This window comes from Phaseolus vulgaris, chromosome 8, assembly GCF_051622355.1.
Source record: "Phaseolus vulgaris cultivar YP4 chromosome 8, ASM5162235v1, whole genome shotgun sequence".
Lineage (NCBI taxonomy): Eukaryota > Viridiplantae > Streptophyta > Magnoliopsida > Fabales > Fabaceae > Phaseolus > Phaseolus vulgaris.
This window is the reverse complement of record NC_143505.1, coordinates 58,630,520-58,643,961: the sequence shown is the minus strand read 5'-3', so window position 1 is coordinate 58,643,961 and position 13,442 is coordinate 58,630,520. Positions and strand designations below refer to the sequence as shown.

The window sequence follows — 13,442 nt, the reverse complement described above, 5'->3', positions numbered from 1 at the left end:
TAAACATATAAATGGTGTATTTATTCTGGAATTTCAGTGTAATTATGTATATTTTAAATGAACAATGATAGGTTCATTATTTAATTATGCATATTAATTTTTATTAAAAAACATGCTATTTTATTATTAAAAGGGGTTGTAAAATGGAAAAAAAAAATTAATATTAAATAAAATAATAATATATTTATGGTCATTATTAGAGTGTCATATGGGTGTCACATCTTACTTCATCTAAAATTAATTAAACTAAGCGTGGGTGAGAGATTAATGATTACTTTATTGAGTTTTGTAACAGTTTTTTTTTATTTCTATTTTTAAATTATTTTTTAAATGCAACTAAATAATAATGAGGTGAAATTGAGAGGTAGAATCATAAAGAAGGTGAAACATCTCCCACCTAGTTGTTTCCGCTACGTTCTATGCAGAAGTGTGAAAATAAGATGTGGAAGTGTAAGAATAAACATTAACAATAAAAAAACTGAAAATAAAAATCTTCCAACCTTTTCTATCAAAGTGTCAATTTTGTTTAGAAATTTTTTGCTTTTATTAATTAATTTATTATTTATACAAAGCTCAATATTACATCAATATTAGTTTATTAAGTATATTCTTATGTATGTATTTATTTTGTTAAATTGGAAGAAAAATGGAATAGTAAATGTTTTATTGGAGTAAAAAAATAAATGTAATTCTTAATTCTTACAAAACAATAGCAAATAAGCCAAAAGTAACGGAAGAAGAAGTAGTAGAGACAAATACAAGCAAACTCAAAAAAGAAATTAAAAACTATAAATAAGATACTAATTTTGAAAGCAGTGTTGGTATATGCAGTGATGCCATTGGTTCGTAAAATATAAAATTCTTTTGAAATAAGCAATTTTGTTGCTATTTATAAAAGTAAAAAACGTACTGTGTCGTACTGTGTTATTATTAAGACTTTGTTTTTCCTACGCAATAAGGCATCGTACTGTGCCGTCGTTTGGCTTCTGCTCATAAATGTGGCCTTGGGAATGGTGAGCATGCACCTTAAATAGCTCATGTAAAAGGATTTTTGCAGACCAAATATTCTGATGCATAATCATTTAATAGGAAATAAAATAAATAAAAAAATAAATATTTGCTGCATTGGTAAATTTATCGACTTTTACAATTCCTTAATTCTCATTCATAAATCCAATGACAAGAATATCAAAGGACGTATATAAGAAAAGAAATGGTTTATTAGGTTGAAAATATGGTTGAAATAGAAGAAAACAGAATGATGAATTGTGTTTGGGACGCTAATTCAGTTAATTATCTACAAGGAATTGCTAAAGGCACCATCTTTGTTCATAGTTTTGGTTGATGCAATGAGATCATGAACAAATCTTTAGAACAAGTTTATCACTTTGGTTGACCTAATCTTGTTATTGGATTTGGATTTCACATGCCTAAAATATAACTTGAAAGAAATAAAAAAATCAAATGCAGAAGAAAGACAAATCCATCTATTATGATTGACTTTAAACCTAACATATTTTTTCAAAAAATACTCTCTAACATCGTCTACAACAAAATTAATTTTTAAAAATTAGAATAATTAGTTACTACAAATATTGTCTTTCTAATTTTTTCTTGTAATCTCACCATTGATACATTAGAATGAATGTCGAATGGGATTTAGAATAATGAATACCAGCATATATTTCGGTGTTTAATGGTGAGATATGATCCCATAAAGTTTAAGTTATTCATGCCTATGAAGGGTTGCCGGGGGTGCATAATTGGGACCAGTCCAAAGGACATCTTGCTAATAGTTAATAGCAGATTGGCAGAGATGAGGGATGGGGTAAAACATGTATATTAAAAACATATTTGTTATGCATGTGTTGTAGCAGAATTATTTTGTGTTTGTGTGTTTAATACTTGATGTGTTCACGTGTTTATAAGATAAAACAGAATAACTTTGTCTTAACAAGAGGCTGGAGAAGCTAGCATACAAATATAGGAAGCTGGAGAAGCAGTCTTCTGATAAGGCAGTAACAGAGAAGTATGAAGGGTTGCCAAAGGGGGAGCTGTGAGCTTGGTTTTAGTTGAGATGTGGAACATCCGCTCCATTCGTCCAGTGAAGCTCGGATGCAAACCAATCGTGTGAATCCAAGAAGAAGGACAACATGGAGGTGTGGAGGGCAAAGAAAGGGAAGGAGAAAAAGGAATGAAGGGTAGTAATAATTTATAAAAATATTTTTATGAAAAACATTATTCCTTAATTTTTTTTATCCATATTGTTATCATCATAATAATTTTATTAGTTACATGTATAATTAAAAACAATTTTTTAAATTGTATAAATAAAAATTATCCTTCCTTAAAATAAAACAAAGTACAAATATGAAAATAAGAAGTTGTTAATAATATGTAAAAATTTTATAAAAATAAAATATTAAAAAAATAATTATCAAATTATATATAATTATTTTTACAATATTATATGCAATTATATACAATTAATTTAATAATAGATCCAAATTAAATTGTAATTTAGAAAGAAAAAATCTTCCTATACACACTTGTATATATTTCAATCTTGTAATTCTTTTATTCTTTCCATCCATCTCACGTACCATTTTTTTATATAAAAAAATATTAAAATTTAATATTTTAAATATTTTAAAAAAAAGTTATAATTTAAAAACACATATTCAGTTTAGAATTTGGGTTTTAAAACCCATATTTGTCCTTCCAGAATGACTTCTTCTTTCTACAAATGTTTGACTTCTTATTTCTACAAATGTTTAACAAAATTGGTCATACCCATAAATTTCCTTAAATAATTTCCGGATTCTTAAGTTACTTAGGTAACAGATAAGTCAAAATTCTGTGTTGAAAAGATAGTGGAATTTTATCAGTCAAATAAAACAGTTAAATGAGATTCCTAAAATATATGCATGGCATGTAAACAAGCTCCTAGTTATTTTTTCCTTATTTGTTACAAAAACTAATATATTTATACCTTGTTAATTACGAAATTTTAATTAAGATATTTATTTCTTTCAGTAATATATTGCGTCAAATATTTATCAAAATATCCTAATATTTTTATATTTTAATTTATCAATCAAATAATAAAAACATTTTTTTAAAAAAAACAAACAACTTTTAACGTAAAAAAAATTGAAAACCCGAAGTCTTTAAAGTTAATTCAAAACAGAACAAAAATTAAAAACAGATTCTTCTAAAGCACTTTAAAAATTTGCCAATTTTATTAAATTTGAAAAAAAAAACATTGCGGCTTGAGAAAGCGAAGTGAGTCTCTGTGTATGCCCTTGTGTTTATTGTGTGCGTATAAAAGAAAGAGAAGGCCAAGAGTTTTGTGGTTGTTGAGGTAATTGATCCAGAAGGGTGAGCAAGGATGGAAAATCTTAAGCATGTAAACTTGTTAGATATTGTATTCTCTTGGACTCTCATGGATGTTTTCAACCAAGATTTTTTGAAGCATAAGGTTTTTGTTTTCACTTTGCATTACTCTTCTGTTACGTGCATGGCATGTACTTGTTCATATACTTGATATGATATAACCTTGTGCCCTAAGTATGATATAAGGGTTTTACTGATAAATTGTTTTCTGCAGATGAGGAAGATTCCACAGACTTTCGACTCAATACAAGAATACATGAATTCATTCATTCCTGCATTGATTGAGGAAATACACAGTGAGATGTCTTCAAGTTTGATAGGCGTGTCTCAAGCCCCGTTTGCTGAAATCAGCACCCTTCAAAGGTCCAAGGATTTCAATCATCCCCAGGACTTTCTCTATGATATTACTTTGAAGAGCACCACTGATGATGTGAAAGGTCTAGGAAAATATGAACCTGAGACTGGAGATGTCATTGCATTCGCAAATATAAGACCTAGACGCTTAAATAACTTGATAATGACCAGAGAATTTTGCCATATTGCTTATGTTCGTCGGTCACAGGATATATTCAGTGGTCAAATCCCTATACTCACAAATGGTATTGAATTTGGCGACAGAACCAGCAAAGAACAAAAGCTTTATGCTGTGTATCTTTTTAACATGATAACAAATGTTCGCATTTGGAAGGCCTTGACCTGGAAATTGGAGGATGCAGATACAAACATTCTTACGAAAGTGCTAAAACCTGATCCAACGGTAAGAATTACTAAATCTTCTCTGTTATTTAATAACATACTGCTGTTTACACATTTTACCAGCATTGACTTGAAGTGATTTATGCATCTTCAGTATTTTTGCAATTTAATGTTTATTAGAACCCTTGTAAAACTAGAACTTCCCTTAGGGTTCTATGAAGTCTTCATGCACATTTTGTTCTGGAATTTGTCCTTTATCTAAACTGTAATTGTCTATGAAAAAAACATGCTTCATGTTTTCTTTGTATTTTACAGGACCGAGAAAATTGTCAAATTTGCTTGTCTCGAGAAAATTGTAGCCATGGTCTAGCCACTCCTGTTGCAGAAGCCATAATCTGTAATGGTCTAAATAAATCTCAGTGGGATGCAGTTTTAGACTCTGTCACAACGAATACATGTCACCATGATGATGACAGTGTTAAACTTATATGGGGTCCACCAGGGACTGGGAAAACGAAGACAGTTGCTTCCTTGTTACTTTCCCTTTTGAAGCTTAACACTAAAACATTGGCATGTGCTCCAACAAACACTGCAGTTTTGGAAGTGGCTGCTAGATTTTATGGTTTGGTTAAGGGTTCTGTTGAGACACCTTATTGTGAGACATATGGGCTTGGTGACATAGTGCTATTTGGCAATAGTTCTAGAATGAAAATTGAGAATTACAAGGGTCTTGAAGAAGTGTTTTTAGATAAGCGTGTTGATCATTTGTTGCGCTGTTTTACCCCAGGGATTGGTTGGAAATATTACCTGGAATCAACGATCAAGTTTCTAAAGGAACCCGAAGAGGCTTATGTTTTATACAAGAATGGTGTGGTGGTTGAGATGTCATTAGAAGAATTTGCTAAGGGAAGTATCAAGAATTTAGACGCTGCATATGATTCATATAAAAAACTTGTAAGTGAGAATTGTGATCCAATGACATTGGAGCAATTTCTGGAGAAAAGATACGCTTATATTGTAGACAAATACCAGGCCTACAAGGATGAAGAAATGTTAAGAGCTGGTATGACAATGGAGCAATTTATAGAACACAGGTTGAGTTTCCTTGGAGGGAAGCTGAAGACATTAATGCGAACCTTGTATACGCACATGCCAACATCTTTTATTCCATTAAATGTGTACAAGAGCATGTTGAGGGCTATGAGTTTGCTAAAATCTCTTGAAGTTTCCACGATTCAAAACGTTTCCAAACACACACTCTCTGATTGTGAAGATGGACAGAGCGTTCTTGGTCGCCATGGATTGTTAGGCTTTGAAACAGATGAGTGCCTTGTCATCCTAAATATACTTTCTCAGTCAATTTCACTTCCCGAAAGCCTTAATAACAAATATGCCATATCACAATTTTGCTTGAAGAATGCGTGCCTTGTTTTTTGTACAGTTTCAAGTTCTTTTAAATTGTACATAAAGGAGATGACACCATTCAGTTTCTTAGTAATTGATGAAGCAGCACAACTAAAAGAATGTGAATCAGCTATTCCATTACAACTTCCAGGCCTTAGTAGAGTTATCCTCATAGGTGATGAGAAACAACTTCCTGCATTGGTCAAAAGCAAGGTAAGAGGAGTTGTTGTTGTTACTATGTTTGATTGTGGCTGTTGTATATTTTTTCCCTGTATGCATAACTTGATAAAAAATTTAGATTTCCGACAAGGCTGAATTTGGAAGAAGTTTGTTTGAGAGGCTGGTGTTGTTGGGGTACAAGAGGCATATGCTCAATGTTCAATATAGAATGCTTCCATCCATTAGCATGTTCCCTAATAAAGAGTTCTACAATCAGCAACTTTCTGATGCTCCAGTTGTCAAAGCAAAGAGATATGCTAAACGTTTTCTTGATGGGAAAATGTATTCTTCCTATTCTTTTATAAACATTTCTAAGGGTGTAGAGCAGTCTAATCATGACTATAGTTTGTTAAACAAAATTGAGGTTGCAGTTATCTCTCAGATTATTGGAAGCCTTAAAAAAGGTTACTTTCTCTTTCTCCTTCTGTTGTGTCATTGAGGTCGTGTTAAACATGAACTGCGTGTTAATACTTTCAAAGTTATACTGATAGCAATAGAAGAAAAATAAAGTTTCATATGATTAATTCCTTTTTTATTTCCAGAGTCTGAGAAGACCAGGAGGAAAATTAGCATAGGAATCATATCACCATATAAGGCTCAAGTTAATGAAATCCAGCAAAAAATTAAGGACTACATTTCGGTTTCTGATTCTTTGTTCTCTGTAAGCGTTCGTTCTGTTGATGGTTTTCAAGGTGGTGAAGAAGATATTATAATATTGTCTACTGTGAGGTCTAATGGGAGTGGAAAAGTGGGTTTTCTCTGCAACAAGCAAAGAACAAATGTTGCTCTTACTAGAGCTAAGTATGTTTCTTCCCATTTGGCCATTCTTTCGTGTTCTTTCCATATTAAAAATAAGCAATAGCTAAGTGGATTTGTTTTTTGTTTTACTTCAGACACTGCCTTTGGATATTGGGAAATGCTGCAACATTAATCCATAGCAGGTCTGTATGGAAAAAGCTGATTCGTGATGCTAAGGAAAGGGACTGCTTCCATAATGCTGAGGAGGACAAGGAATTGGGAGTGGTTATTGAGGATGCTATTCTTGAGCGTGAACTGCTTGATGAATCTGTGTCACGGTTTCAGAAACTCAGTTTAGCAGAAAACTCTGAAATGCCACAAATTTCTCCAGGTAAAAGGAATATTTTTTTCATAATTTTATGAATGATGATTTTCGTATCCTTGAAAAAATATATAAATTTTTAATAATGTAATTTCAAACGAAGTAAGAATATTTGCAAACATTACTTGATGAAAGCATGTAAAAAAAATTCTTAGTTGCAGAACTATATGTTAGTACAATTTACATTGTCTTTGTCTGTTGCAGGTCATAGAAACCAAGATCGTGAGTGTTCCGATTCATCAAAGACAGACACAGAAGTATATAGCTTACAAAGTACTGATAAGTGAGTTCATTGGATTTTGAATTTTGCACCAGTGACGTGTTTATACAAGTTTGTAATTTTAGTGACTACATTTAACTAAATAAATGTCTTTGGTGTAGTTGTTACAAGATGTTGTAGTTAATAGACCTTGATTTAATTTACAGTGTTTCACATTTAAAGACTAATTAATATTTACTTTTTTTTATTTAAGTGGCTGTTATTTTAATAAGTAAAGATAAAAATAGAGAGAGAGGAAGAAATCGTTTTTATTATTTATATATTGATATGAAAAGAAAAAGAAAGTAGTGAGAATAAAATGTTCTTATAAAATGGAATAAAATATAATTGGGAGATCTTGTCATGCACTATAATCTTATCTAATTTAATTATATATAACTAAAATATTTATTATTTGTTAATTTTCCTGTTTCTTGCCGGTTTAATGCTTCTTGTTAACTTTTTCATTCTCTCTTTTATTGTTTTTATTGAGACAAAATGATCAAAGAAACTAAGTGACAAATTCAAATTGTATAGACGAGTAGAAAAGATGTTATTTATGTCATAGCTTGTGTGTCAATTTTCTCTAGTCACCACGTAGAAAAATTGTGGTTATAATTTTGAAAATAAAATGAAATTTTTTATATTAGATTAGATTTATCTAGTTCGATATAAAAAAATTTATATCCCTTTTATGTGAGCCTCTTCTTCTCCATTTCTTTTCTTATGAAACAATATTTTTCTCTTTTTTTTTCTTTTTAGTTTAGTTGTGGCTACAACAATGTTATTTAGGCTTTCATATTAGTTGTCTACTTGTATTGTTGGTTTCTTGTAACTTATTGTATTGAAACCACTTTAAATAAGTTGCATAACGATAACTAATATAATTTTTTTTTAAATACTATTTCATATGAGCAATTAAAAAATTATTTAATATTACATTAAACATAAAAGTTATTTTATATTAGATAGTAACAGATTCTTAGCATCTATAATAGACATTACGGTTAATTTTATTTTGTGAGAAGCAAACACTAACAGTGCCCTAAGGACAGTTTTATTTGAATTACATATCATTGCTTTGGAGAATCGCGGAAAGAAAATGACAGTAAAGAGTATAAAGATGTCTTACTGAGTTGACACTAACAGAGGTGTTGGATTAGCCATGAAAAGCATGCTTAGAGGTGTTGGTGACATGTGGTGCATCATAGTTGGTGAATAACTTGTAGGAAGAAATGAGAGAAAGCAAGACATAGCAAATAACAACAACAAAAGTGATAGCTATTGATGCAGTAACCTTGTCACAAAATGAACCAAAAGCCCTACAAGCTGAGCTCCATGTTGTTGCACTGTTTCCCTTCTCAGCCAGGTATAATACCTCCATTGATACAGCTCCAGCACCCAGGATTAGGTAGGTTAAAACCTACCAAACCAAATCAAATTCTCTTTATTTTCTATATTTTAAGAGTTTGAAAATACCATCAATCTATAATACAAATAGAAGGCATTTTTAAGTTTAAAAAAAAAATTAACTCAAAAATAGAAATTTTAAGTTTCTTACTTTTTATACAATTAAATAATAAAAAAATATTTTAGTCTCTTATACAACAACTTGAAAAAATACTGTTCCTCTTTCCTTGGATTCCTCTTCTAAATTGAAGATAGATTAAGATATATAACATGTTTGAAACCTTTTGAAGAAACAAAATATAAAAATGAAATATTTGTTTGATAAACTAGAATTAATTTATGTAAAAAAAATATATGAAAAAATAAAAAATTAATTAATACATAATCTAATTTTAATTTACAAAAAAAAATCTTTTTTAATTCTTTTAAAATATTTGTCGATGAATTTGTTCAAACTTACTTCAAGTATATATAAATTGTCTCACGTCTCCTACTCACGCATCCTCATTAAGAATAACCAAACAAAAACATACCCCATCTATTTAAAAAATATTATTCTTTAATATAATTTATTAAACAAAACTTTTTGTTATTTTTAAAGTTAAAATTTGGTCAAATATTTTGTTGTTAACTATATTTTCACTTAATTGGTACACCTAATATTGTCTTATCACCTATCATATTATTTTTTTTCATTAATTCTTCTTTTTCTTCACTATCATTGATCAAGCAATTAATAAGAATATTTTAATTGATATTTTATGCTACAATGATTTTAGTATTTTGAGAAGAAAAAAAACTCTCAATTATTGTAAAGATCTCTGATATTTCGCTGTAAGCGTGAATATGTTCAGTTTTATTAACTAATTTGTTGTTTGTTTTAAATTAAATACTCAGTTTTCATATTTTTCAAAGGAGCGCATATTTTAGTGGAGATATATGATTTAAGTTAATTGATTAATTAGATGCCTCAATAAATCAATTCATTCTCTCGTATTATAAAACATTGATTTGTTTTCTTTTTTAAGATTTAAATTATGCATTATAAGAATTATTTTTTATCGTATAACCTAAATTATTTTGATTCATGAATAATAAATTATTATGAATTGCTTCTTTCTCTCTTGTAAAGATTGAAAAAATTATGTGTTTAATTTAAAATTTAAAATTTATGTGAACTATTTTAGAAAATGTTATAGCTATTGAAATTTTTATTATTAATAATTAAATTGATCGACTTTTAAAAAAGTGTGAATTAGGTATGAATAATTTAAAAAACTAAAATAAAAATTTATTAAAACATATAACGTGTATTATTAAAGACAAAATTATACCCTAAAAATGTAAAAGTATTTTATATTTTTATCAGTTAAAAACCATAATAAAAAAATTTAGTTTTTATTATAATAATCATTTTAAAGATTGCGTAAACAATAGTTTGTAATTAATTTTTTTATAAAAAATTAATAAATTAAAGGAGATGTTTTAGGGCTGTTTTTACTCTTATACAAATTCTTAACTATCTTCCTAACAAAAATAAAATAAAAAACATAACAATCTTCAACATAATTTAACAAGCTTTGTAATTAGATGATGATATAAAATTGTATATATTATATCTGTATGAACTTATATCACTATTATTATTTAAATAAAAATCTTATTATTAATAATACATTTTCACTATGTTCCTATACATATAGTTTAAAAAAAACCCATAAGATTTCCTTTAATTTTTTAATGCACAAATAGCATACAGATAAAGAGCACCTGATATCAACTAATGTTAATGAGAGTGCTTGTTTTTTGGAAATGAATAATCGCAAATTCTTTTATAATATTTACTTATATATATAAATATTTTATATTATGATATTAAATACTTTACTTTTTTATTTAATATTAGTTTATACAATATAATAGTGTGGTTTAACTATATATCCATCACTTTTTGTTTTATTCGCAAACAAATAATATTAAGGGATTAAAGTGAGTTGACCTGGTCAAGTAAAAAGAGAGTCCAATTTATGGGCATGGAGGAGAGACTAGGCAAAGCAGCAAAAATCACTGAAAACAATGAATATCCCGCACAGATACCATTCATATGCACCAAATATCTGCAACATAAGTAATCCAGGATCAAATTATTCATTTTTAATTCATTAGAAAAACAATCACTATTTAATTTCAATGTTGCTAAATATAAAACATTACCATGTCAACCAATTAAAAATATTAAAACTTAATTTTAAAATGATTGTTAAAAAGATTTTAAAATAAATTGCATTCATATTCCAGTAAAGTTATCCTAAGTAACGTTTTCAGAATTTTACTTTTAAAATATACATTCATATTTTTTTATATTTTTAGTAAAGTAACATTTGATTTTTTTTTATTTAAAAATAATATATCGACTAAAAGTTTGATAAATAAAAATATATGAAATAAAGTTTTAAAATGGAATTATTATTTAAAAATTGAATAATTTAATTATTATATATTAAAAAATATATTCTCATTCAATTCTTAAAGATATATACAAGTTATACTTTTTTTTAAAAAGAACTTTTTATATAAAAACTGATAAATAATTGTAAAATATATACTTACAATTATAATTAATTTGTTACTATATCTATGTAGCACTTAATAATTACAATTATAATTAATTTGTAAAATTTATGATTATAAAAGAAATAATCATAAAAATAAGAATCATATCCGAGACAGCTATAAAAAATAAAATAAAATAAACGATTTTTTTTTCAGGAGTTAAAAGTCCATATTTGTATATATAAAATATAAACGTAATGATTATAAGTTATTAATAGAAAAAAAATATATTATGAACAAACCAAAGCTTAAGATTGAAGAATTATAATAATATAAAATTATAAACTGTATGCATAGAACTAAAAATAGAATTAAACTCTAGAAATAATAGAAATACATTAATCCTACAAATTAATCCAAAAGCAATGCTAACGATCTAAGAATGGTGATTAGATGCAGAACAAATCGATCTAAGAATAGAAACAGAGTTTTGAAGAAAAGAAACATTGCAACGATTGATTCCTCTTGATCCAACAACCCTAAACCCGTAATTTGCCTCTGTTCGTTCCCAAAATCAGAAGAACCTCAGCGACTGCTATTTGACAAATCTAATCCGAACAAATTTGTGTAAAACGGAAACGACGGAGAGTATGTGTGAGTTGATTGAGACACGTACCTGAAAGCGCTAAGGTCGGTGTAGCTAACAGAGCCATATTCATTCTCCTCGGAGTTCTTGAGCATGATGATAAGAGCCGTTACAGAGAGAAGAATGGGGAACAGACGCAGCAACGTCTCCACAAGGCGGAGGACGGTGTTGTTGTTGCCTTCAAACTCCTCGTGTGTTCCTTCAGCTTGTATCAGTTGTTTGCCAGATCTCGAACTTTCAAGCTCTCCACTTCCCTCTTCCATGGTTAGTGTCATTCTGAAATGTACATCATGTCATTTTGGTATGATATAGCCCATCCATACGGCTAACTAAGGCCAATTCAATGTGCATCATGTCATTAAAGGGAAGCCAAGCATTCACTTATGAGTACCCAACTACTAGTGCATGCAAGGTCATTTTCTTTCTACCCTCTTGCCTTATGCTGTCATAATCAAGATACCTTATAATCAAGATACCTACGAAATCTTTTTATAAATCAATTTTATAAAGTTGAGCAGACTTAAAGTCCATTTTTAATATGATATTAAAGTTATTTAGAGTTTTTTCTAGTAAGAATTTGTTAAGTTTATAAGAGGTTATTTGCTATCGGACTTTGAATCATCCATAAATATATAGTTGCATGTATGTTTGAGAATGTGTTAGAGATCTTACATTGATTAAAAAATTTATAGTATATAGGTAGATATAAACCTTAACTTATACATTAGATTATTCTTGTAAGGTTCAGTTGATTATTTAAGCATAATCAAGATACATCTAAAACTAGCTATCTCAAGTTAATAAGAAATATCGATATTTCATAATATATAAATTAATACAAACCTCTTTATAAACTAATTTTATAAAATTTAGTTAGACTTAAAGTTCATTTTTAATATGGTGCAGGGTTATTTTGAGTCTTTCTTAACAAGAATTCATTAAGTTTATCAAGTCATTCGCTATCGGACTTCAAATCACTCATTAATATATAGTTGCATGCATGTTTGGAAATATGTTAGAGATCTTACGTATTGACAAAAATAATAATATTGTATACTATATAGATGAATGTAAACCTTTAACTTATAAACTAGATTATTTTTATAAGTTTCAATTAAACATAAAATTCAATTTTTAATAAAAAATAATCTATTATTAGTTGTTGGTCTTTTTTTTTTCTTTTATTCAAAGTCTTTTATTTAGCAATTTTTGTGGGACCAGAAAAAGAAAAATTATATTTAAAAATGATGATGGTTGAGAGTAATAAATTTTGGAAAGGGACAAGCATCGAATTTAAGATTGTAGAGTGTAGGAAGGTGAGAGACGGCTACTTTTTCATTTGTTGGCTTAAATTTACTTTGATGGATGGTGAAATTGAGGCTATTATAAGCCATAAATTTGCATGTGATGACAGCGAGGAACCTATTCCAGTTAAAGTGGGAACAATTTTCCCACCAACTTTAACAGCATCTATTCACAATTACTTACGAGCTAGCATACCTGAATCCTTCTAAGTGGCTTAAAATGGGAATGGTGCCAGATGCAGAATAGATACAAACATAGTCCTTTTTACCCCCTTCAAGTACCAAGATCATATACAAAAACATGGTGGAATTGAAGAGTTTGAAAAAAGAAGTCAAAGTGATAGAATTTTATTACTTATTGAAGGAAGAAGATTAAGTATGAAAACGAAATCAATTTATTTCAATGAAACAGATCAATCAACAATAGGACAAGTG

The 13,442-nt window shown here is 28.6% G+C and overlaps 2 protein-coding genes across 2 annotated transcripts; one reads left to right on the top strand and one right to left on the bottom strand.

Annotated features, from left to right (window-relative positions):
* Positions 1–3,391: 3,391 nt before the first annotated feature.
* LOC137825417 (helicase sen1) lies at positions 3,392–7,122 on the top strand. Its single transcript, XM_068631088.1, has 7 exons — positions 3,392–3,481; positions 3,611–4,153; positions 4,408–5,709; positions 5,795–6,119; positions 6,258–6,516; positions 6,609–6,844; positions 7,040–7,122. Exons 1-7 carry the CDS (start codon positions 3,392–3,394, stop codon positions 7,120–7,122), a joined length of 2,838 nt encoding a protein of 945 aa, XP_068487189.1.
* A 913-nt stretch (positions 7,123–8,035) lies between these two features.
* On the bottom strand, positions 8,036–12,096 carry LOC137826237 (CASP-like protein 2A1). The gene is made up of 3 exons (XM_068632131.2): positions 11,734–12,096; positions 10,504–10,621; positions 8,036–8,517 (listed from the first exon to the last, which is right to left on the bottom strand). The coding sequence occupies exons 1-3, from the start codon at positions 11,976–11,978 to the stop codon at positions 8,254–8,256; spliced, it is 627 nt and encodes a 208-aa protein (XP_068488232.1). The 5' UTR covers positions 11,979–12,096; the 3' UTR covers positions 8,036–8,253.
* Between the last annotated feature and the right edge of the window lie 1,346 nt (positions 12,097–13,442).